The sequence below is a fragment of the Trichosurus vulpecula genome, chromosome 2 (genome assembly GCF_011100635.1).
Source record: "Trichosurus vulpecula isolate mTriVul1 chromosome 2, mTriVul1.pri, whole genome shotgun sequence".
In the NCBI taxonomy this organism is placed as follows: Eukaryota; Metazoa; Chordata; class Mammalia; order Diprotodontia; family Phalangeridae; genus Trichosurus; species Trichosurus vulpecula.
In genome coordinates this window covers 329,102,754-329,128,093 of record NC_050574.1, presented here as the reverse complement: position 1 = coordinate 329,128,093, position 25,340 = coordinate 329,102,754, and the positions used below count along the sequence as shown (strand labels likewise).

At 45.8% G+C, this 25,340-nt stretch overlaps 2 protein-coding genes across 10 annotated transcripts in view; one reads left to right on the top strand and one right to left on the bottom strand.

Annotated features, from left to right (window-relative positions):
* The window catches only part of RUBCN (rubicon autophagy regulator), a 74,841-nt gene extending 60,677 nt beyond the window's left edge, over window positions 1-14,164 (top strand). For 5 of the 8 annotated variants that reach the window (XM_036744670.1, XM_036744666.1, XM_036744663.1 and 2 more), the window contains 11 exons: window positions 106-207; window positions 1,196-1,270; window positions 4,254-4,314; window positions 5,213-5,345; window positions 6,648-6,793; window positions 7,442-7,506; window positions 7,911-8,149; window positions 8,773-8,834; window positions 9,735-9,888; window positions 10,924-11,017; window positions 11,452-14,164. In XM_036744670.1, the coding sequence (XP_036600565.1) occupies window positions 106-207; window positions 1,196-1,270; window positions 4,254-4,314; window positions 5,213-5,345; window positions 6,648-6,793; window positions 7,442-7,506; window positions 7,911-8,149; window positions 8,773-8,834; window positions 9,735-9,888; window positions 10,924-11,017; window positions 11,452-11,615 (1,295 nt within the window). In that variant the 3' untranslated portion in view covers window positions 11,616-14,164. The remainder of the gene's footprint in view (window positions 1-105; window positions 208-1,195; window positions 1,271-4,253; window positions 4,315-5,212; window positions 5,346-6,647; window positions 6,794-7,441; window positions 7,507-7,910; window positions 8,150-8,772; window positions 8,835-9,734; window positions 9,889-10,923; window positions 11,018-11,451) is intronic. The other 3 variants (XM_036744669.1, XM_036744667.1, XM_036744665.1) reach the window with 1 other exon arrangement.
* Window positions 14,165-17,964: 3,800 nt separating this feature from the next.
* LOC118840215 (deoxyribodipyrimidine photo-lyase) overlaps window positions 17,965-25,340 on the bottom strand; it is a 29,838-nt gene continuing 22,462 nt past the window's right edge. For both annotated transcript variants that reach the window (XM_036747712.1, XM_036747714.1), the window contains 3 exons: window positions 22,315-22,436; window positions 21,659-21,818; window positions 17,965-19,272 (listed from right to left, as the gene is read on the bottom strand). In XM_036747712.1, coding sequence (XP_036603607.1) covers window positions 19,127-19,272; window positions 21,659-21,818; window positions 22,315-22,436 — 428 coding nt within the window. In that variant the 3' untranslated portion in view covers window positions 17,965-19,126. The remainder of the gene's footprint in view (window positions 19,273-21,658; window positions 21,819-22,314; window positions 22,437-25,340) is intronic.

Sequence of the window (25,340 nt, the reverse complement as noted above, 5' to 3'; positions counted from 1 at the left end):
GTGTCCTATCACTTAGGGTCTTAGCCTTACCTCTTCTTCTTTGATTGCTGAGTCATAATGGCACGTGGAAGTCTTGTTAACTACCTCCTCTCACCCTGAAAACAGGCCTTCTGGTCACTTCCAGTGGCTCCCAGTTCAGCTCACGTGATTCAGCACGACTTTCTGACTCTGGCTCCACTGATGAAGTTGATGAATTTGAGATCCAAGGTAAAAGATGCCGCGCTTTTTGTTACACACAAATTTCCATTGTTTTCTCCCTTTAGCCTTGGTTTCAGCCTCAGGAACCTATCCTAGGTAGGCACTTACTTTAAAATGAAACACATTCCCTTATAGCAAACTGGCTGTGTCTATAATTATTCACAGTAGCTTGCTTGCTGGAATAGATCTTTCAGTCTCAGAGACTCTGGGTTCCTGTTCATATCAGTCTAGGGAACTCATTTGCTTATGTAGCTTTTCAGATGTAGTAACTGGATCTTTGCTCCATTTGAAATTTGGCTTATTGCTCAAAATCCCGAGATAACTTGGAAGTTACTCTTCATAGAAGTGTACAAGCCGCTTCTGAGTTCTTTTCATGAAAGATGCTTAAAGATCCTTCCAGTTTTCCTTCAAGCCCATGAAACCAGGAGGGAGGGATCTTCTGAGTCATTTAAATTTCATGGGCTGTCATTGCTAAGAAGTGAAACCTTCACCAAAGGTGACTTTCTGACCTAGTATTTCTCCCACTGTGTACAGATGAATGTAGCTTTATGAACCTGAATCTGCCTGCAGACACCAAAGCTTAAGGACCATAGAAAGAGAGTTGTCCATCTTATTTATGAACGCTGAAGTGACCTGGTGCACTTGCCCAGGGGCTGTTACTAGTCAGGCTCAGTTTTTTCAACTGGCAAGAAATAGAGCGTGCATTTGTGGACCAGCTGGGGCTATGATTGTTACCTTGCCATAGGGAGCATGCCTTCAGATGGGTTTGGAGAGGCGGAATAAAAATATCCTTTGAGCTCTGATAGATACCTGCTTGCTGAACTTGTCCTCAGTTTCCCAAGGAAGGCCAGAGTTTGATTTGGGGATGTAAAAGCGAAGGGTTAAGTCCTGGCACCCAGAAGGAGGTAGTGGGCTCCAGTCTTATTCCTGCCCTGTTACTTCCTCTTCCTGTGACCTGAGCACTGAAGTGCACCATTTTGTTACCATTATCACACAGATGGTAGTGATGGGTCTAACCTGATCCACTCGTCAAAGAACGGATTGTCAGTGTCCATGGCTTCATTGTTTTCAGGTAGCCTGTGTTAAGAGTGTTCTCTGTGTGTGTTTACGTATGTCTCTAGCATGTGTGTGTGCCCTATGATAAATGTAGCTCAATGTTAGTGTTCTAGAGAATGACAAGGCTTCTTGGGGAACTAGGCAGAAACCTGAAAATGGAAGCCACATATATGGGAGGAGCCTTATTGAACTCCCTGCCTCCACAGTCCCTGCCACTCATCTTTGGTTCTCTGATTCTCTCTTGCTCTGAAAATTCCAAGATCAATGGTGAACATAGGAGGTAAATTAGGGATGAGAAATCAGATTTACAATTTAGCCGCTGGTGCTGTCTAGGTAGAAAGATATGATAGAGTGGTATGACAGGAAGTTTGTGGAGTCCAAATTCAAGAGCCTGTGCTTAGGATTGGCTCTTACCGGGTGGATAATGAAGCCTCATGAGCCAAACACTAGTTCTTCCAGGAGCTAACCACTCAAAGGTAGAACACATTCTTCCGTGGAGTTATAATTAAAAGCAAAATGTTTTATTAAATAACTAAGAATACATGTTCAGTAATATTACTAATTACTCTTATATAAATTAGTATCAAAGCAGTATAGAAATGCAGTAGTTTAGGTACCTTTCACATTCATCCTTAACTGTTATCTGTCATTATTTAATTAGTCATTCTTGAATAGTAGAATAGAACTAACTTACCCCAGATCTAACAGATCTCAAGCCATTTTAGTATCAGAAGTCTTTACTGAACTGTCAGATTTTCCCATTATAATTATAATCTCTTTACTTTGGTTAGGTGTCAGGTCTAATGAGGAATGGGGCCTTATTTGGCCTTTGTGACATGTCTGTTCCGCTAAGACGCTTTACACATCCTTGCATCCCCTCCTAGCTGCATTTATTCCCTTGACTATTCAGTAAAGAAATTTCTTTCTAAAGATCGAATTTCTTTTAGGATTAAAATCCTAAATCCTTGAGGAGTTTTTGTGTTTTTTTTAAGCCTGCTCAGGGTCTCCCAATTCAGTAAGCTACATATCAAGAGTATCTCTTCTTCGAAGCTAATGTTGCAGTTTGTTCTGTGGAGTTATCTTCTGTGAATGCAGAGGTAGTTGTGACTTCTGTTTGGTTTTCTTCTTTATTCCATCTGACTTGGCAGAAAATAGGAGGTTTGGAGGAGATGGAAATAGTTATCCCCAAAGTTCCTGAGCGGTCTTGACTTTCATTGCCTGAGAAGCGTCAGAGTGGGTTTTATGATGTAATTTCCATCTCCTAGAAATACTAGAAATGGAGACCTGGACCAAACTATGTAGGGGCTTAAATGCTGGAGCCAGACTTTTGTACTGGAGGAATCACAGCCCTCCACAGTAAGGCTTTTGAGCACTCACAGAGAGTCATCAAAGTTTAACAGATATAACATGTTGTGACTGAGGACATTTGAAATGTTAGATGCCTTTCCTACCTGTCCTGTCACATTTTCTCCTTACCTTGAAGAGAACTAGTTACCTGAGGGTTTTCTTTTGCTCTTTTAAATATGGCAGCTTCTTCCATTTCTGGGAAACATGCCTCCTAACCTCCCTTCCTTTCTTATACCTTGGGGACCTAAGAACTTTAAAGCTCAGCCAACTCTTTATGGTACAAAAGAGTGTATATACTTCATTCAATCTGATGTGCAGGGGAAAGAGCACTGATTTGGGTTCAGAGGGCTTGAATTTGAGTCCCAGCTCTTTTTCTTAATTGCCTCTTTGACTTTGGGCAAGACAGCTATTACTGTAAAATATCAAGATCAGACTAGATCATCCCTTAAGGTCTCTTCCGACTTAGAATCCTCTGATCCTGTGAATTTGCTGGGAAATCACTTGATTAAAAATGATCCAGCTCACGTAAGCAAAGGACGTATTCTCCAATGTCCATCTGCTTCTGGACTTCTTGCCAGAGATCCATAACTTGAACAAGGCTACCTGCACACACACATTTAGGCACCATGTCAGTAAGCATAAAATTCATCAGGTTACATTAGTGCTAAGGGAATAGAGAACAGGGGAGTAGTCAAGAGTTTGGGATGAAATTCATCAAGGATGGTAAATTTTGAGCTGACTTTTGAAGGAGTGAACTAGACTGGTCAGAGCATTTGGGTCATCCTGACCTCGGTAGAGGCTGCTGGGCAGCCTACCTCAGCAGCCTTTGCTTGCTCCCCCTTTCCTCTCCTCCAGGTCTCAAGTAAATATAGGGAGTGGTTGACAATACTAGAAACTTACTCCCAAAAATCTTGATAAGAAGGTAAAAAAATGTACCAGCTTCTCACTAATTTAACCCAAAGAGCTCTAGGAAAGAGTACATACAGTTATTTAGTGTATCTCCTTCCAGGTCTGTGTTTTACTCAATTTTTTTTTTCTTTGGGGATTTATTGAACCATGGAGAAATGTCTGTGCTCCCTACTTCATAGGATGATGAAGCCTGTTTGGCTAAGCCGTTCATCTTTGAGGACCTTCCCCCTCCCTCTCCAAAGTCCAGAGGTCTCTCCCACTGTGGCCCTTATGAGATGTTTCAGTATTTGTTGGGGCAGTACCACAGTGGCGATGGGGCAAGGACATGTCAGAACAGAGTTTGGCTGGGTTTGGTTGTTTCTTGTTGCTTTTGACCTGGCAGTGGTGTGACACCATCCCTGTTAGGATCCTTCCTTAGCTTACCCTTTAGTCTTATCCCACCAGATTTTTGTATGTGTTTGTGTGAGTCCATAACCACTCTGTCCCCCTTGGTGCTGTGCATAGTATCACTGACTCAGCCTAATCCTCACCTGGTGGTGTCGCCCATGACCACTGACCTATGGGTTATGCCTAGGGAGTCACTGATGCTCTCTCCCACCTGTGACCCTGCTTCTCATCCTCCATAGAAGACAGCACGTAGTTGTCCCCTGCAGAGTGCCTCGCTGGCAGTAGCATAGAATGATTGCTTACTTCATGGTCATTCACCCTTTTTTCTGTTCCTCCAACATTTTGTTTGCATTCAGATGCTGACATCAGGAGGAGCACAAGCTCCAGCAGCAGATCCCACCTTTCTTCAGAGTCCTTGTAAGTATTTCCCTGGTAAAACCTCCTTCCCGTAGTATAAGGAGAAACGTCAGGTCTCTTGGGGGACTGGGGGTAAAAGGCCTTGGGTGCCTCCAGAGCTGGGCTACAGGTCCAGTAATGGTGAGCATGGAGGCATGAAAAAGTTACCTGTCCAGGGGTGTTGGGAGAGGATTCCTGTATTGGGAGAAAGGAAGGGAGGGAGGGAGGACTTTCTCTAGGCTCCAATGACATAGTATTTGTTGAGGGCTTAGCACCATGCTGGCACATAATAGGCACCATATAAATGCTTATCCCACTCCTTACCTTTCCCTCTAAGATTCTAGGATTCTATTCTGAGAAGCATTAAGCCGTAGTACAACACATACTTGAAGTGAGGGGTAGCCCCTCTTAAGTGTTAAGTGGTTACGTGGTAAGGAAGCTGGGACTTGAACTCAAGGCCAGTTCACTTTCTTCTGCACCATAAATCAGATTCCAGCCGAGGAAGCAGGGGATCTTAGTTTCTGAATATGAAAATAAAAGAATTCAAGAAAATCAGATCCTAGGGCAGCTAGGTGGTACACTGGTTAGACCACTGGCCCTGGAGTGAGGAGGACCTGAATTCAAATCTGGGCTCCGATGCTTGCCACTTTCTAACTGTGCAACCCTGGGCAAGTCACTTAACCCCAAGTGCCTCATCTAAAAAAAGAAAAGAAGCCCCCCTAAGCAACTCCTGCCTCCAATTAGGGTAAAAAGAGAAGGAAACAAAACCAGTTGACACAAACTGTGGCCTACAATCCACACTTCCCTTCTTCCCACAGCCTGGGTAAGAGGTGGGGGTCCCCTGGCTGGCCCTATAGCCCTCCCTCCTTCCCAACGCTCAGCCTAAATGCTCTCTTTCCCATCTTGTTCTCACTACCAGCTCCCACTGTTTTCTGCATTCCACATCGGCCGAGGCCGTGGCCATGGGACTTCTGAAGCAGTTTGAGGGGATGCAGCTCCCAGCCGCCTCAGAGCTAGAGTGGCTGGTTCCTGAGCATGATGCCCCACAGAAGGTAAAGGCCCCCCTCCTGCTTCTTTCACCCTCTTCCATCCAGCTTCAAGCCTTTGCCCCAAGGCTGCCTCTCATGGCATTTCTCCTTTCTCCTCCCAGGTCCTTTGCACACATGACACCTGGGTTGAAGAGGCATGCTTCCTGCCCAGGGTTTTCCCATCAGGGAAAAGGGTGGCTTGTGTATCCACTACTTTGGTACTCATAGGCCACACGTTAGACTAAGCAATGAACTCCTGCTTCTATCTCTTTATCACCCGGCTCTGTCTGTGAGGGAGCCAGAGACAGGCTTACTGGGATAGACAACTTGCCTCTTCACCCCAGAATAGACTTTTTCTCTTTTTGTTTTGCTTTGGGGGTTTTAGATAGCTTTCCACATGGTGAAACTTGACCCTAATCCTAGTCTCCTCTCATCCATAGGAAGAAAAGCAGAGTGTCAATAAAATGCAGGACATTTTGTCAGATTCATTCAGAGAGAGGCCAGCTGAGTTTGGGGTCAGTCTCAGGCTTTTTGTTAATTCCATAGCAAATCCAGGGACCCAGTCCTATCCCTGTTCCCCCTCATATCCCTAGGGATCAGAAGGATTGACCCACCATCCTTCCCAACATCCTCCAGACCAGGGTTTTTTAACTTTGTATCTATAAACTTCTTTTAAAATATTTTGATAACTGTTTCAGCAAAATTTATTCTCTTTGTAATCTCATATATTTTATTTTATGCATTTAAAAACATTATTCTGAGGAAGAGGCCATAAATTTCAACAGACCACTAAAGGAGTCACCTTTGACAGTGACAGTCAAAATAAAAAAGATTAATACCTCCTGATCCTAGACTAAAGCTACGTCTGGCCCCAAACCAGACATGGGATTCTGGGTTGGCACCCTAATGATCTCCTCCCATTGAGCCATGGTTCCCAATCGAAGACAGCGACAGAATTTTAATAGCAGAGAGGAGTTCTTGGGAGATTGTTGGAAAATTGTGCCTGAGAACTATGTACTTTGGCTCAGATGGAGCAGCTAGGATAGAGTCCAGGGAAGATAGGGCAGGGACAGAACTGACTCAGAGAGAAAGCTAAGGTTGCTACTGAGGTGTCTTTCAGTCACAGCATTTGTTCACCCGCAAAATATATGGGATAGATCATGAGCTTCTGGAGGGCAGGGACAGTTTCATTTTTGTCTTTGTATGCCCTAGCACAGTATCTTGCAAGTAGTAGGGGCCTAATAAATTCTTGTTGATTAATCAACAAGGGAGGGCTGGATTTCTTGTGCTGCTGCCCTCCAGGTCACTCTTGTCTCTCTCTTCCAGCTCCTTCCCATCCCTGATTCATTGCCCATCTCGCCAGATGATGGGCAGCATGCCGACATCTACAAGCTACGCATCAGAGTTCGAGGGAACCTGGAGTGGGCCCCACCCCGTCCCCAGATAATCTTTAATGTCCATCCTGCCCCCACGTAAGCAACCACTGACCACATTTGTTTCATAAGGTGCCAGTGATTGCTTGGCCAGAGAAATCTTTTCACCCTTTCCCAGTATGTGACCTCATCAACTATAGGACCTTACCATCTCATCTAATTCCCCATAATTGGGAGAAGATTATGGCCTCTCCTGAATCTTATTCTTTCAAGGGGTTGATTAGTGACACTAGTCACTAGCTCTGGTACCCACCCAGAGTTATTCTTTTAACAAGATCACTAGCTACTGGCATTCCTTGATCTTCATCCTCTTTTCAATGGTTTTGAGGGGTTTCTGCTGTTTTTACAATGTTTGGTATTGAGTCATTTCCTTCTATTCTATTATTGCCCTTCCTTCTCTGCTTTTTGATCCTGTATTCTGATGTGAAGGCTGTCTACTGTAGGCATCCATTACTTAAATTACAGCCTTATTCCCCCAGGGTCAGTTATGGTCCTTATGAGGTCCTGCTGGTAAATGGGTCACAAAAGCCAGATGGCCCAACCTGCAAAAAGCAAATTCTCTTCTCTTCATAATCTACTCTTGGGAAGTGAAAGCCCAATATTAGTATCTCCCAGCCTCTTGTGAAGGCACGCAAGATACACTAGCCAAGTGTCTGCCAATCTTTGACTCACGCCCTCTTCCCACAGGAGAAAAATTGCTGTGGCAAAGCAGAATTACCGCTGTGCAGGGTGTGGCATTAGAACAGACCCTGGTGAGTACCTCCTTCTTCCCACCTTGCTCCATGGGTTCCTCTTCCCCCATGATCCACACTTGAGAGACAAGGAGGGATGTTCAGAGAAGAGATGAAAAAAGAACGATGGACAGTATCAAGGGGAGGGAGAAAGAGACCAAGAGAGGGAAGGGTGAAGTTGGGAGAACCCTAGCAGTCTGCGTGAACATCATTGGTTGTCTTAGATTGTGTCCCTGGGATTGTGATGAAGGCGAAAGCTAGGTGTTTCAGTCAGGTCCCTAAGGCTAGATCCCTAGCAGCCTTCAGGGGAGATTCTGTTATTCCTGTGCCCTCCTTCCCTCCAAAGACACCACCTATTCCCCACTCTTAGATTATAGGACCCTAGCTTTACTATCACTGTCTACCTTGGCCTTCCTGCCCCCCAGACTACATCAAGCGGCTTCGTTACTGTGAATATCTGGGCAAGTACTTCTGCCAGTGCTGCCATGGGAATGCCCAGGTAGTCATCCCTAGCCGCATTCTGCGCAAATGGGACTTCAGCAAGTACTATGTCAGCAACTTCTCTAAGGACCTGCTTACCAAGATTTGGAACGATCCTCTCTTCAATGTGCAGGACATCAACAGTGCCCTCTATAGGAAGGTCAAACTGCTTAATCAAATCCGGGTAAGGTCCTGGGAAGGGATCCATCCTAGACTCTTGTCTTTCTCTTCGCCTCCTGTCTTTTGTGCATCACTCAGGCTCTCCTTATAGCTTCCTCCTTTTCATCCTCTTGGCCTTGGGCTTTTAAGTTAGGTTCTCTTCCTGATTTTTCTTCCCCCTTCCCAGATGTTTAGCCTGAGGCAGAATCCCAAACCTGAGAATGGTCCTGACTACCTGCTCCAGAGAAGCAGATTTAATGCCCTGTGGATCTGAAATAAATCTGTGGACATGAGTCACTCAAAAGTATTGTTACTGGTAGATTCCGTATTAAGTGTCTGAGGGCTGGGCTTTCTGAGTTATTTTCCCAGCTCAGCCATCAGCATTGTGAATTTGAGCAGGCCACCCGGGTAACTTGGACGGCCCGGGTTCCCCAGGTCTGTCAAAACTTGGACTGCCTTTGGGAGCAGGCTGTCCTGGCATACTGGGTCTTCTTAAATTCATGGCCTGCTGCATTTCTGAGGAGCCTTCCAGTATAGTTTCCTCAGGAGTAGGCGTCTCAGGTGCAGAGCAGTCGGCCTCTTCTGAAGCCCTAACTTCCCCTTTTTTCCCCTTGTTCTCTTCCCCTTCCCTCACGTCTCTTCACTCAGCTGTTGCGGATCCAGCTGTACCACATGAAGAACATGTTCAAGACTTGCCGGCTAGCAAAAGAGTGAGTCTTCCATGGGCTGTACAACCCTGGGATCCCTTTCTAGGAGCCACTGTCAGACTTTTGGGTGTCGGGACTTCTTCACGCAATTCAAAATCATTGAGTTGTTCAGTACTGATATTTACTGTATTAGAAATGAAAACTGACAGATTTTTAAAATATCAGTTTATTTTAAAATAAATCTATTACATCTTAACATCAGTAACATTTTTATGAAAAAACTATTTTCTGAAACAAAATTCAGTGAGAAGAGTGCCGGTGTTTTACATATTAATACAGATTTATTTAATTTCTAGCTTAATAGAAAACAGATTCTCACACCTGTGTCAGCATTCAATCTGTTGTGATGCTGTTTTGATTGATATATACGTGAAGAAAATCCAGCCTTACGCAAATAGTTAGAAAAGAGAGGAGTTCTTTTAATTGGCAAATAACATCTTACTATTACTAGGAAAATAGTTTTGGCCTTGTAACCCCCACATTCCCTTCCTCATAAGACCCCCAGGGGTCTATGGACCACCCTTTGAGAACCACTGCTTTATGGTTTCTATGTTTCTAAGTTTCACCTAAGTAAAGCCCAGACCATCGGCTCTTGGGAGAGCTAAAAATGGCAACGTGAAGACTCCATTGCCAGTTTTGCCTTGGTCACCTTCATCTCATGTGGTGGTGAATGGCAGTATGAAGGAAGGCTGTCATCTGTCTCCCATTTAATTGAAAAGGGTCACTTTTCAGGAGCCTACTCACTGTCAGGGTGGGGGGAGTGGGTTGGGCTAGAGAAGGTAGGCAGATCAGGGGCATACTCGGGCTAGGTGCGAGGCTCTGTGGCTGCCCACGCTGTGGTCTGATGTAGAGGGCTCCCACAGAGCCTCATCCCCACTGTATCTTCCTCCTGTGTCCTCACAGCCTCCTGGATGCCTTTGACACAGTGCCAGGCCACTTGACGGAAGATCTCCACCTGTACTCCCTCAGTGACTTGACTGCCACCAAGAAGGGGGAGCTGGCGCCTCAGCTTGCGGAGCTCGCCAGGGCAGGCACCGCACATGTGCAGCACTGCATGGTGGGAATTTCTTGCTTTTTGATTCATGTGAATGCTTTGATTGACAGTTCAGTTCTGAGTAAACAGTGAAGGAAACAGCACAGGATTGCTTTCTACTGGATTGTTCTTGAATCTATGCAGATAACGAGAAGGGAAGCCTTCTCTTTCTGGAGGAGCAAGTACTAGGAGACTTCAGTCCTGGCAGTGTCCTTCAGTCACCTGGCACAAGTTCTTGGTGTTCCGAGTGCCTGAAATCCAGATCCCTTCCTTCAGTGCTCAGACAATTTCCATTTTGAGCTCTTAGGGTCTCCCCTGTTGAGGAGCTTGGAGCAAGGGACAGGCAGAGAATCTTGCTCGTGGTTAGGAGGAGGACAAAAGTTTCCGCTTCCCTGGTGGAGAGATGACTTTTACATTTAGTGTCTGTTGTGTACTTAGGACATTTTGTTGTTAAATGATAACCCAAACTGGAGCGGTGCATTTAAGATGCCCTAGATACAGAGAATTTTGCTAACTGGCCTTGAGGACACTGCCTTCTCTTCTTTCCCCTCATTGAGATTCAGCTGCATGGCCAAGAGCATCAGGAATCCAGTCTTGCTCTTGGCCTTTCTCTCCAGAGCTTCTGCCCAACATTTTTTTTTTTGGGAGGGAGGGAGGGCAATTGAGGTTATAAGTGACTTGTCCAAGGTCACATAGCTAATAAGTGAGTCAAGTGTCTGAGGCTGGATTTGAACTCAGGTCCTCGTGACTCCAGGGCCAGTACTCTGCTCACTGCACCACCTAGCTGCCCCTCTGCCCAACATTCTTGACCTATGTTGCTAGGCTTAACTCTGCCCTCTTTTTCCACTGTGGGGCTTTAGAGTTTGTAGTACGTGGAAGGAAGGGAATCAGATCTCATGGCCACAAGAAGAAGCCATGCAGACTTTACAGCTGGGCCCTGTGTGTCCTGACTCCCTAGGTCCCACTCCCTGTTCACACTGCCCTCCAGTGTCACAGCCCCTTCATGCTGGCCCTTGGTATTCTGCCCTTCATCTCTTTCCTGTCTGCTTTCTTCTTCAGCTCTGCCAAGCCAAGGGCTTTATCTGTGAGTTCTGTCAGAATGAGGATGATATCATTTTTCCATTTGAACTTCATAAGTGCCGGACCTGTGAAGGTGAGGCCAAAGGGAAAGGGGAGAGAACAAAAGTAAGCCATGTCGTGCTGTCTTCTTGGTTGTCAAGAGTTACCTTTTGGAATCCTGACAAGGATAACAGTGAGGGTCAGGAGGGCTGGATGTTAGTCCTAGATGGGCCACTGGCTACCAAGTGACTGGAACCAAGTCTTATAACTTTGGGGGCCTCAGTTTTCTTAATCTAAAATAAAATATGTAAAATAAAGGCATGAACCAGATGATCTCAGAGCTTCCAGCTCTGGAATTGCAAATGTGTTCTTGTTTGTTTTAATGAACAACCACCTGTGTTATTCTGGTAGTGCTAGGCTTCACTTTGTGGGTGAGTAGTAATTAATCCAAGCCTGGAATAACAGAGACTTGTTCTCTTTGTTTCTCTCCTTGTTCTCACCCTGCCCCCTGCCTCTAATCCTGTGTAGAGTGTAAAGCTTGTTACCACAAAGCCTGCTTCAAGTCTGGAAGCTGCCCCAAGTGCACACGGTTGCAAGCCCGGAGAGAATTGCTGGCCAAGCAGAGCCTGGAGTCCTGTGTGTCTGATTACGAGGACGAGACGGCCGAGGTGGTGGCTCTGGAGGCCACCTGAAGAATGGTGTGTGTCACAAGACACTCAACACGGAGCCGTCCTGTGGACTCCCCCCACCCACCCATCCGCCACCCTGAGGGTTTTTTATTTTGTTTTTATAACTAATATGAGCCCCTCATCTAGGCACCTTACCTGATATGTGCCAGGTTACTGGGCTCCTTGCTTTCCAGTCTGCTGTAGAAGAGGATTTGTTGGGAGCCAGGCATTTCCACCAGGACTGGCAGTGGTCAAGGACTGCAGGACCTGACTTCCTGTGCCACCTTCTGGTCCTTCAGGGCCAGCCTGCCCTTCATGTCCTTAGCACATATCCCACTCTTTTCCAGTTGGTACTAGAGTTTCTGAACCAAGGCTCTCCCAAGTCCCTAGCAGAACTCCCTTGCTTCTCCTTTCCTACTAAAACAGGAAATGGTTTTTTTCTGTATCTCTCCAACCCTGGAATTGAGTTAAACTAAACCCCGAGGAGGAGCAGCATAAAGCAGAAATAGCATCCTGGGCACACTGCACCTACTCTCATTTCCCAGGCAAACACAATGTCCACAGAGCCTGTTCTGGTGGGGTTGACATAAGGTACAGGAACAGAACAGCCCTCTGACAGTGGCCCCCATAGCCATCCATCCAAAGCAGGTGTAACTGAGGCAGCAGCTCATTGCCTGCTTTAAAGGGGATTCTACATGTAGGTGGGGTTGACGCGTGTCTCTCCTGTTCTGTCAGCCCTTGTTGCATGTTAAAATTCTAACACTTAGCCATTTCAGCATCGTGGTACAGGGAGGATCTTTGGCAATCAGGCCGGTTCCCTAATATCACCATAAACTGAGTGCAGAAATCCTACTGCCTTGCTTAAGGGTTGTCCCACTGCTTGGGCCTCTGGTCATTGGTGACTGTAGGTAAAGCCTGGCTCTCTTTCCTCTTTGTGTCCAGCAGTGAACCCAATGCCACCCTTGGTGCCCAGTCTTTGTTGTCATGCCTTTTGTGGTAGGTACTCTCCACTAGGGGAGGCATAGCTAAGCTGTCACTGTAAGTGTCTGTGTCCCTGTGGGCAAGTGACTTATGTTCCCCCTTTCTCTAGACACGAGTCCACTGTTGCCAGTTATACACTTAAAAACTCTTGACCTGGCCTGGAGACACTTAGGTATCCAATTGTCCTTTTAGTTTTAAATTATTTTTCTCATTTTATGTACTTTGGGGAAAAATTTTCAGTTTGGAAATGTATGCATTTGTGGAGGGTTTTTTGGTCACTTTCCTGTTGATGTCTGTGTCCTTGTCTACCACGAGTAAAACCAATATCCCCATACTGAGGATTGCTGCTATATGGACTGCTGTTGGGCATGTTTGTCTGCATGTTCCTGTCTTCCTGCTGTTGTGTGTGTCTAATGTGGGTAGTCTTGCCCACGTGCTGTCTCAGGGAGGGAAACTGAAAGTCGTTCAGTGGAGGCTGTTAGAATGAATGAGGCTTAAGCACAATAGAAGTGTCTGTCAGTGGAAGAAAAGGTGTGGTCCAAGCATGGCCGAGGTAGGTAAGTAGTGCAACTCCTTTGGAGGATCCTCAGTGTGGCTGTAAAGACCCGAGTGCTGGCCTCTGGTCATTGCAGCTTGAGCCTCCAGAAAGCCTAATGTCCAGCCTTGCCCATGCTCTCTCCACCTTTAGGCCTGGAAGCCCATTTGCCAGCTCCCAGAACCTGGAGATGAGCCTTGAAAAGCTGTTGTGATGGCACCTCAGGCCTGCTGGTGATCTCTGCCTCCAGTTTTGACATAGGCCACCAGGCCACGCTTCCTTAATCTCAGTCCCTCACTGAGGGAGAAATGTGCGGTCTAGCTTCCCTGCCTGTTTGCCATTAGCTAAGGTTTACTACTAGAAACGCTGCTGTTAGCTCCTCAGCCCAGCTGGGGAATCTTGCAGTTTTCTGGTTCTTTCATTTCCTTCATTTCATTCCAAGTTGTTAATCTGGTTCAGTAACTGTCACATCCCTATCACCATCCAAAGGGCCCTTGGTTTTGAGTTTTGTTTTTTGGGGGGTGGGGGTGAGGAGCAGGGAGGGCAGAAAAAGGGAGAAGGATATTGTATGTGTGTGTGTGGGGGTGGAACATGAGAATGTTTTAAAAGCAGTTTTCCAACTTTTCAGTATCTGAAAACCCAGTGTTCTGTATGAAGAGGGATTTCTCTATGCACTGATTTAATTTGGGAGTGGGGTAAAGGAGCCACTGAAGAAAGTTGCTTCTCCTGTATGGAGTGAGTGGAACCAAGTATATATTTTCTGTAAGTGAAAGAAAAGGCAGCTGTGTATAAAAGTGGGGATAAGATTCAAGACACGGCAGAGGGGTGGAAAGTAAATATTCTACACCAATGAGGCTGTTCTTGACTCTCTCCACCAAGACATTCAAGTCTCTTGTAATAAATAATGTTATTAATGTGTTGAGTATAAATAGAGATGGTCCGTCTGTATGTCATAAAGTACATTGTATTCTGAGCTGGATTTTTGCTTGCCGTATTGTACTTCCTACACAGCCTAACAGTCCAGTGTCACCTTTAATAAACTAAGGAAATGAAATTCTTCCTGTTGTCTCCTGTCCTTACTGATAGGGGCCCACCGGGAGCCGAGCGTGTCCAAGAATGGGCAGGTTTCCCAGTAGGGGCCATAATGCATGCAGACAAAAGGATCTTTTAGACGTCGTATTAGTTTGGCTAGAACATAAGTGACTTATTAAACATCCACCTCTTTTGGTTCAGCAGCTTCACCCATCAGCTCTGTTCATCTATAGCCCCAGCCTAGGCTTCTCTCTTAGTCTCTCCTCTTAAAATTCCAGATGGTTCTTTGACATTTCCTTGTGGGTATTCAAACCCACATCGAAAACAAATTCATCTTCTAAAGTTGGTTCCTGATCATACCTAACCTATTTCTGCTAGAGAGACTGAAAAAAAAAACTATGGTATTCCAAGTTGTAGGTAAAAGTCTCCTGACTGCAGGGCCGTGCTCTACTCACTCCACCACCTCGCTGCCTCATCTTAATGATTGATTATTCTTATCCCTTCAGGGCTTTTGGAAAGAGGCTTCTGCTATATGGTGGTTCTGTGGAAGACCCCTTTGCCCTTGTCCCTCCTTGATGGTCGTTACTCCAGCTGCTTCCAGAGAACATGTACCCAGGCTAGTCTGAGAGAGGGGAGCAGGACATTTTTTCAGTATTGATAGGGGAAGACTGATGAGAGAACGTAAGATATGTATGTGAGTTGTCTGAATATGTAGGCACCAGTTGCGTGGGTAGATGATTTGAGGTTTGGCCTGCCTATGTGGAGAGGAAAGGAGGGAAAGCCTGCCATCACCAGCATGCTTTATACTCACTATCACTGTCCCTCCCCAGCAGGCGTTACACAAGAGACCGTCACAGAGAAGAGTATCAAAGAAACAAATTGGAGAAGTTCTTCTACAGGTTAGAACATACCAGGAAATATATAAGAATAAATGAGCTTGGGAGCGCGAAAATATCTCAGCTCAAACCTCAATGAGGCTGGCTCCCGTACTGTGCCCACCTTACCAGGCTTACAGTTAGCCATTGAAGGTTGTCATTGCTTCTCAGGAGGTCATTGCTCCCGTAGACAGGCATTTGTCAAACGCCTGCCATTTGCCAGTCACTGTGCACTAGGGATACAAAAAGAGGCAAAAGACAATCTAATGGGGGAAAACATGCGAACACATAGATACCAAAGCAAGCCGTATACAGGATAAAAAGGAAACAATGGACTGAGGGAAGGCCCTGAAATTAAGAGGGATTGAGAAAGGCTTCCTGTAAAAAATAGGATTTTCGTTGGGGCTTAAAGGAGGCCGGGGAAGTTGATAGGTGGAGTTGAGGGGGGAGAGCATTCTAGACAGCCAGAGAAAATGCCCAGAGGCAAGAAAGAGATCTGTCTTGTCCGAGGAACTGCCTGGAAGCCAATGCTAGAAGATCAAAGAGTACATGTTGGGAGTAAAGCATACGGAGACTGGAAAGGTAGGAGGGGCTTTGAATACCAAACAGTGTTTTGTATTTGGTTCGCCAGGCAGTAGAGGACCATTGGGGTTTAACAAGTAGAGTGACGTGGTCTGACCTGCACTTCAGGAAAATCACTTTTGGTGGCTGAATGATGGTTGGGGGTGGGGGTGCCTTGAGGTAGGTGGTTGCAATAATCCAGATGTGGAGTGGTAGTGCCCTGCTCTAGACTGAGGTCAGCGTCACAGAAGGGGGACAGACATGAGATGAAATCAGCAGGCTTTGGCAACAGACTAGATATTGGGGGTGGGATGGGAGAGGCCGGGATGATGGTGTGCCTGAGGGCCTGGGAGGATGGTACTGCCCTCTATAGTAAAAGGGAAAGTGGAATGGGGGGAGGAGGTTTGAGTTGGGAAAGAATGCGTTGTTCTGAATATGTTTAAGATGTCTACTGGGTATCCAGTTAGAGATGCCTGAAAGGCAGTTGGATATACAAGATTGCAGGTCGGCAGAGAGGCTGGGGAGGGACAGAGAGATTTGAGTAGCATTAGCATAGAGATAATTAAATCCATGGAAACTGATGAGATCACCACATGAAGTAGTGTAAAGGGCGAAGAGATGGCCCAGCACAGAACCCTTATAGTTAAGGGTATGATCTGGAAGAGGAAAAGGAGACTGAGAAGGAGCAGCCCGAAAGGTAGGAGAACCAGCAGAGTAGTGCCCCAAAAAAGCCAGAGAGAAGAGAGCGTCTGGGAGGAGACGGTGGTTGACAGGGTCGAAAGCTGCCGAGAGGACTGAGGAGAGGCCTTTGGATTTGGCCACTTTGGAAAGAGCAGTTTGGGTGGAATGGTGAAGTCAGAAGCCAATTGTAGCTACTTTAGAGAGTCAGAGGACAGAAAGTGGAGGCACCTATCGGAGACGTCCTTTTGGGGGAGTTTAGGCACAAAGGGCAGAAGAGATAGAGGACGGTTGTGGGAATGGAAGGATCAAGGGAGTTTTTCTGGTTGGGGGAGACAAAGGGCTATAGTTGACCACTGAAAGTCTTTCCCCACTGCTTCCCAGGAGGTCCATTCTCCATATGGGAAGGTCTAAGAACCTCTAGAACCATCTGAAGTCTTTTACAGCAGGTACACAGCATCCCCTCAGCCACTCAGGAGTCATCTTCCTCTGTGTAAGCAGTGACACAGTACCCACTGTCCCTTTGCAAAACTGCCTGAGGCTCTGGAGCAATCTGCAGAGAATTGCTATTTCAGATTAGTCCACAGGCTTTAGAATGGAAAAAATTTTAATGCTCTTTTAATAGTCCCAAGGAAGGGAGCAGGGTCTGCTTCCAAGTACCATTATTCCCCAGTCACCAGCATCTATCATAAGTTATGTTTGGCTACTATGTCTGCGACTCAGGTGCTGTAACAAGCACAACCTTGGACTCATAGCTCATGGGTCACTGAGTCCTATAGATTCTTCTGCTGTATCTCCTCCATCCATCCCTTCCTTTACATTCCCACTGATATCACCTTTGTTCAGGTCCTTGTTCCTTTGCATCGAACTACTGGAGAGGCCTTCCAGTCCATCCGGCCCACTGCCACCAGATGATACAGTCATCAGAGTTGGAAGGGACCTTAGAATTCTATCATCTGGTCCAACTCCCTCCTTTTATAGTTGAGGAAAATGAGCCTCCACCCCCACGTCTTCACAGTCTTCTAAGTAGCCCCTGATTTTCTGCAGTAAAGCCAAATTCCTTAATTGAATGGCAATCTGGTCTCAAGTAGATGATTGTATCCTGTAAGGCAAGGTGCTGTGATGAAAGAGCAGCCTTGGTTCTGGAACCAGAGAACTAGAGTTCAAATCCTGCCCCTGATGACCTTAGAAAAAAGTTAGCTTCCCTGGGCCTCAGTTTACCCATCTATAAAACAAGAGGGTCAGATGACTTAGCCTATGCCAATTCTACTAGTTGGTCCTTTTCAGCTCTAGATCTGAGCTCCCCAGAAGGAATAGGTTTGGGGTTTTGCTTATTAATTTCCCTAACATTTAAGCAAACTAGGATCTTGCTTTTCTCATCCAACAATGGAAAAAAAAATAGAATGAGCTCTGTAAATGAGTCCACAAATTCAATTCTATCACATGGAGTCAAAGGTAGTTGAAAAGGCTCCCATCCCCCATGGGCTAAAGTCACAACGGATGTGTATGTACACAGCTTGTGAGAAGACAACAAAGGCTTTCTAAAGGTTGGTTTGACTTGGTAATTAATAATTTGCTGGAAATACCCTAAGGAGAGGATGAATTATGCACTGCTACCACCCCATCCCCCACAACCCAACACCTGATTTGAGTGATTGAAAACTACATAATTCTGAATCAGACACATTCTCACAGAGGTATAGACAAAAGCTGCATTTCAATGGATTTTATAAAGTCAAGAGAGATTTAACGAAGAAAGACTGAATACTCCCATCAACAGAAAGTGCGGGTTCTAGGTTCCCCAGATACAGAAACCAAATTCCAGAGAAGGTATGAACAAAACTCTCAAGATGTATATCTGAACATTTCAGGGACACATCTATAAAGCTTTAGGCTATTGTAAAAAATAAATTTTATTGATATCTTTTGTTTATACGCCTCCTATATTTCCTACCATATTCATCCCCCACCACTTCCTGGAGAACATTCCTTATAATTAAGTTGCACAAAACTGAACATTTCAAAAAAACATCTGATGATACATGTAATGTCTCACAACCTTGTTCGCCACTTCTACAAAAGAACACAAGAAGGTGTCTCCTCTCTCTTCTTTGGGGCCAAGACTGGTCTTTCTAATTTCCCAGCATTCGGTTTTGATTGTTTTGAGGTTGTTCTTTATATCACTGTACCCACTGTGTCTGCTTATTTCATTCTGCATCAGTTCAGTCTTTCCATCCTTCTGTCTTCATTTCTTACAGCACAGTAATTATTTCATTATTCAGGTACCGCCATCTGTTAAACCACTTCCCCAAATGAAGGACATCTATTTTGTTGCCAGTAACCATCACCAAGGCAACAAACAAACCTCAAGCTGTAAATGGTTCTCCTGGGCAGCCTAGCAACCTCAGGACCAAGGTTCAGTTCACATCAAAGATCACCTGCCCCATTCTGCCCATCCTTCCAACAGCAGTATATCTAGATAAATACCTAGGCCGCCTAAAACAGGAATTCTTAACCTTTTTGAGTACTGGACCTAGGAAAACAGAAAGCAAGGAAAGCTGGATTCTAGTTTGACATAAATTTCCAAGTAACACCTCTGGAACTCTTAGAAACAGACAACCAAAAACCCTTGTTAAGTCGGAGGGAGATTCTGTGTCACATAAAACAAAGCGTTGATGCTTGGAAGGAGGTGAGAAACAAGAAAGAACAGGAGCCAGCAAAGCCATTTAAACAAAAGAGCTGGAGCCTGGGCGCAGGCTCTCCCTGCCACTGCCCTCTGGACAGAGGGCTTTGTGCAGGAAAGAAACCGGACTCGAGAAGAGAAGTTGCAGGTGGAAAGACTGGAGAGGTGGGCGCGGGGCCCTGGTGCTCCCTTAATCTGCAGGGCTGTATTTCCGCTCAAACTCTGCCACATCAAACTTCCTCTTACAGCCGGCGTAATTCATATAGCGGATCTTTCCAAAGATCTCGCGTTCCGCCCAGCCCTGGTCATGGATGCCGCAGATGGACCACATGCAGCCTGCATCACAGGAAGGAAACAGAGGGAATAAATTAAAGGCTGTGAGATGGCACAAGCCCGGAGTCAGGAAGACCCGAGTTCAAATCCAACCTCAGACTAGCTTTGTGATGATGTTTGGTAAGTTGTAGCCTCAGTTTCTTCATCTGTAAAATGAGGGTGGGTAATGATAACACTTACTTTCCAGGGTTGTTGTGAGGACCAAATAAGATCACTGTAAGCAGTTAACACACTGCCTGACCCAGAGGAAGTGCTATGTAAATGCTAGCTATTATGATTAATAATACTAGCTGTGTGACCCTGGGCAAGTCACCGCTGTTTGCCTCAATTTCTTCATCTGTTAAATGGAGTTCATCATAGCACCTACCTCCCAGGATTGCTATGAGGGCCGAATGATATAATAATTGTAGAGCACTTAGCACAGTGCCTGGCACATGGTAAACACTATAGTTATGTGTGTGTATGGCAATATATATATATGTTAGTTATTATTATTAATACTAGTTGTGTGATCCTGGGCAAGTAATGCAACATTTCTCAGCCTTCTGAAGCCATCTGAAGACTAGGAATAAATGGCATCTACTTCCCAGGTTGTTGTGAGGATCAAATGGGAGAATATTTATAAAGCGCTTTCCAAACCTTAAAAGTGCTACATAAACGCTATTAATTACGGTTGTGGTTGTTTTTAAAGACAGGAAGTCGTTCGTTCCATCCTCAACAGCTGTCAGCATCCTGCCCTGTACTTTCCCCTCACTCACTGGGCAAACAGCAGAACCAGAGAGAAGGCTACATTTCCTTTTCTGAAGGTGTTTCAAGAGGAGGAAAGTCCCCCCTACCCCAGGGACCAAAAGCAGGGTTTGAAGTGTTGGTTTGACTGCACTTGATGGTAATTTCTTACAGGAGCCAATTCTGAACATCAGATTCCAATGAATTTCTGAAGGAAATCAACCCAAGGCTATCCTGGACAATGGCAACAGTAACATCGTCACCCGTATAACTGATTTAAGGTTTGCAAAGTGCTTTACAAACAGATTCACGATAACCCTGGGGAGGGGTGTTATTACCCCAATTTTACACAAAGAAGCAGGGTCACATAGCTACTGTCTGAGGCAGGATTTGAACTCTGTTCTTTCAACCTAACGGTCTAGCATTCTTATAGACTGAGCCAATCTGAGGGTCTAAGGGCTGCCACAAGCTTTCTAAAAGCATAAATTTAGAGCGGAAAGGACTTTAGCAGTCACTTAATTCAACCTGTTCCTTTTACAGATGACAAACCTGCGGCCCAGAGAAGTCGTCAGCACATAGCAGGGTTAAGATTTGAATTCATTTCCTCTAAGTACAACTCTAATGAGTGCTCCCTCCACTACGGCATGCTGTATATTGAGGAAGAGGCAGGGATTCTAAGGGTATAGATTAGAAGAAGTCTCTTAACCCTCTGTGCCTCAGTTTCCTCATCTGTAAAATGACCTGAAAAAGGAAATAGTAAACCACTCCACTATCCTTGCCAAGAAAACCCCAAATGGGGTCATGAAGAGTTGGACATGACTGAAAAACAACACACTGGCCTTGGTTTCCTCATTTGTGAAATGAAGTGGTTGGTCCAGAAGGTCTTTCAGGTCTTCTAGCTCTAACTCTATGAGCCTATACTTAACTGTCCTATACCTTTGTGCTCTTGGGCATTTTTCCTCTCAGAGAACTGGGGCTGGAGTCAGGAAGATCCGAGTTCAAATCCAGCCTCAGACACTGACTAGCTATTTGATCCTGGGCAAGTGACTTAAGCTCCATCATCCCCCATTTCCTCAACTGTAAAATCGTGATAATGATAGCACCTACTTCTCAGGGACACTGTGAGGATAAAGTGAGATCTCTGTGAACTGCTTAGCACATAACAGACACTTAAGAAATGCTTCCTTCCTCCCTCTCTTCCCTCCTCCCTTCCTTCCCCCTTCCTTCATTTCCTCCTCCCTTTCTTCCTCCTCTCTCCCTCCCTTTTCTTTCCTTCTCTCTCCTTCCCTCCCTTTCCCATTCTTTCCTTCCCTCTCTCCTTCCCTCCCTTTCCCATTCTTTCCTTCTCTCCCTTTCCCCTTTTTTCCTTCCCTCTCTCCATCCCTTCCACTCCCCTTCTTTTCCTCCTTTCCTTCCTTCTCTCCTCCCTTCCTTCCTTTTCCCTTCCCTTCCCTCCTTTTGTTCCTTCCTTTCTACCCTCCCTTCTTCCCTCCCTGACCTAATAAATAGTTCCTCTGTCGTCTATCACTTAAGATCCATACTTTTTCCGAATGAAGCAGTGCTCATCTTTGGTCAAGCAGGAGACCGCAAAAGGAGGGGCCTTCAGGACCTCTGGGGCCTGCTCGGTACAATCTCTTCCTAGCTAACTGATAACCATCCTCACCTACGTAGCCGTTGGGATCCCTGCCATCCAGCTGGAACCGGTCATTGAGATAGATAGCAAACTCTAGGGCTTCCTCAGGGGAGCGGGTCCACTCCAGAATCTTCTTGGCCCAGTACATTCGGAGGAATCCATGCATCTTTCCTTCCTTCACCATCTGCATCTTCAGGGAGAAAAACAAATACTGTAAAATAGCTGTGCATGCTAGGCAGGCCTCAGCCAGCAGTCCTGACCTCAACTGGACAATCCCTTTGGGACAAGAGAGAGCCGTGTCTTCGCACTCTGGGTAAATGGGTCTGAAGAAAATCAAAGGTGAAAGTTAGGATAGAGGTACAGACTTCCTTGAGTACAGATAGAAGCCTCTCAATAAGTTTTGATGAGTTTGTTATCTTTGGTAAAGATGAAAACGAAGGAAATGCTTGTGTCCCCCGGGTCCGTTTCCTGTCTCTCAGAAGGGACATTTGTGCCTGACAAGAGCCACTGGAAAGCAATCAGGACTGGAGGAATGGGGGCACATTGACTGTAGACCCCTCTATGGTATCCCTGTCAGCGCAGTCTGGGAGTTGTCACTATATGCTGTGCCTCACCCAGGTTTGGGAAGAGGGGAGGTGTAGACAGTGAGAAGGGAATGTTTATGTGACCATGGGCGGGCAGAGTACCTGCGCAGCGTTCCAGAGTGGGTCGTGTGTCTTCCCAGACTCCAGCTGTTCCAAGGAGTACAGATGGGGTCTCTTGTCCTTGGCATGGAGCCTCAGAGTGGTCTGGGCCCAATCATAAGCACCTGGAGATGAACAATACTCCCATATTAGCTCTCCTTCCCTTTCCCTCCCTTAAGCCTTGGCCACCTACTCTCCAATGGGTGTCTGTGGGAGGAGGAGGAAGGGCCATCTTACTGTGAAATGCCAAGAATTTACCAGCCCAAAGACACTTTTCATCGGTTCTCTCCCCATCACGTACACGATCAACCTTCAATGATTCACATGAATGGAAGGGAGAAAAGCAAATCCTCAAGCCCCAACATTTATGGATATCTTTTATTTTCACAACTTCATCTCCAAAGGTATCCCTCCCCACTTCTTTCCCTATCCAGGGAACTATCCCTTTTAAAAGAATAAATAAAGTTGGTGGGGGGAGAGAGAGAAAGCAGTTTAGCAAAACTAAGCAACATATCAACTGAGTCTGACAGTGTATCTAATGTTCCATATCCACGGGCCCCCACCTGTGCACAGATGGGTGGGAAGTACATTTTAAAAATCTCTTCTTCATAGACAAGTTTGGTCATTATAATTACTGAGCATTCAACTATCCATTTTACTCTACCTTCCTGAAAGCCCCATAAGCACAATGTCCTATTTCTCTGACCACACTCTATGCTTCTGGGCGCTGAAACGGCCAACTGGTGAAAGAACCAACAAAGGGACTTGGCAATGCGGAAACCGTATAATCGAGAGGTGCTATTTCTCATCTGATCAATCTGGTTGAAATGTCACCGTGGCTGTGTTTCAGTCATGTCCAACTTTTCATGAGCCCATCTGGGGTTTTCTTGGCAAAGGTACTGAGATGGTTTTCCATCTCCTTTTCCAGTTCATTTTATAGATGAGGAAACTGAGGCAAACGGGGTTAAGTGACTTGCCCAGGGTCACACAAGTAGTAAGTGTCTGAGGGCAGATTTGATCTTATGAAGTTGAGTCTTCCTGACTCCAGGCCTGGCACTCTAGCCAGTGCACCCCTTGGGTTGGCCACTGAGCCACCCAGCTGCCTCAAAAATGAGTGTATATACACGTATGATACAATGTTATTCCTATAAAACATTACATATATACACAGAATACATATGTATTATATATACTCACATATATGTATTATACACGTATACACACACATTGAGAGAGGGAGGGAAGAAGAGAGAAGTAGAGAGAGAGAAACCATAGAATTAGAATGTTAGGACACGTTATGATCCCCCCAAAAGTGGGTACAGGAAAGTACAGAATGTGTTCTAGAAAGAGTAGTAGTATGTGTCTGGAGCCTGGGGTACTTGTAAGAGGAATACTGAGATTAGAAATGGGGCAGCTAGGTGGCGCCATGGTGCACAGGATGCTGGACTTGGAATCAGGATAGACTCATCTTCCTGAGTTCCAATCTGACCTCAGATACTTACTAGCTTGTGTGACCCTGGGCATGTCATTTAACCCTGTCTGCCTCAGTTTCCTCATCTGCAAAACAAGCTGGAGAAGGAAATGGCAAACCACCCTAGTCACAAAGCACTGGACACACCTGAAAAACGACTGAACGACAGGCTAGAAATACAAGATGAGATCACGGCATGGACCCCTTTGAATGCCTTGATGGATGCAGAGCCAAAAATGTTGAGGAGCTGTCTCCCAGGTGACTGAGAGAATCAAGCCAAGTTCATGTGCAAGGAGGAAGAAGAGGGTTGACAGGGAGGCTTTGGGAGGACGGAAAGTTTGGAATGGCTGTTATTACAAATGCACTATTAAGTCAATTTGAAATAACAAGGAGATGTGCATTACAGCTTTTAAAGTGAACTCCGAGCCTTCTGGGCTATAAATAAGGAGCTGTCCCAGACTGGGATGGGTCACCTCAGGAAGTTGTGGGTCTCTGGAAGTCTTCAAAAGGAGTCTGGATGACGACTGGACTGGTTGAGGAATCCTGGCTGACATTTCCTGGCTGCGTTACCCTGGGCAAGGGGCTCTGCCTCTCTCAGCCTCAGTATAGAAAAGGGACAGTAATAACCCACAGTGCCTACCTCACAGGGTTGGTGTAAGGCGCAGATGAGATAATGTGTCAAAGCTCTGCAAACCCCAAAGTGCCATAGGAATGCCAGTTGTTTCTGTTTCTATTAGACCTGTGATTTCACAGGGGTAGGAAATTCCCTCTACCAATGCAGGTCAAAAGCTACTGAGACGTTAAATGACTTGGCCTGGTTCATACGACCAATGTGACTCTGAGGGGGGACTTAAACCAGGTCTTCCTGGCTTTGAGGCCGGCCCTCTATCCGCACAGCTTACAAATGTCACATCATCATTATGAGAAACAGTGTGGTAGCCTTGTCAGAGAGAGCTGGGTTCAAGTCCAATGTCTGATACTAGCTATGTGACCTTGGCAGACCTCTCAGTGCTCTAGACAATCCTCTAAGACTACAGCTGCAGAGAAGATGCTATTAGCATTAGAAGAGGGAGTTTCTTTATATGGGAATTCTTATAGAGGGGTTTCTAGATCAAGTTTCATTTAGACTAGATAACCTTCAACCTTGAGAGTCAATGATTTTTGTCAACAATTTTTGAGAATGTGTGGTCAATGAAGAAATACAGATCTTACAGGCAGCAGGGAGGACTGTGGGACATCCCCCTCCAACCCCCCACAGGGGCTTAGAGATGCACCACTCTCCTACGCAATAGAAAGAATCACCTCTATGCTCCACTGAGTCTTACACAGATCTTGGGATTGACAAACTGGGTGGGCTGAGGGCTCCTGGAGCAGTTCCAGCATCCTGTGCCTGAGTTCTCAAGAGGCTGAACCCAGCTAAACCTTTCCTAAAGTGGGGGCTGACAGGCTGCCTGAGCCTAGCTCAAGAGGGAGCAGCCTCAAGGCATTTTGGATCCAGCCCAGTACTCCCCAAAAACAGAGCCTGGGGCTGCGTGGGTCCCAGTAGAGCTCCAACCTA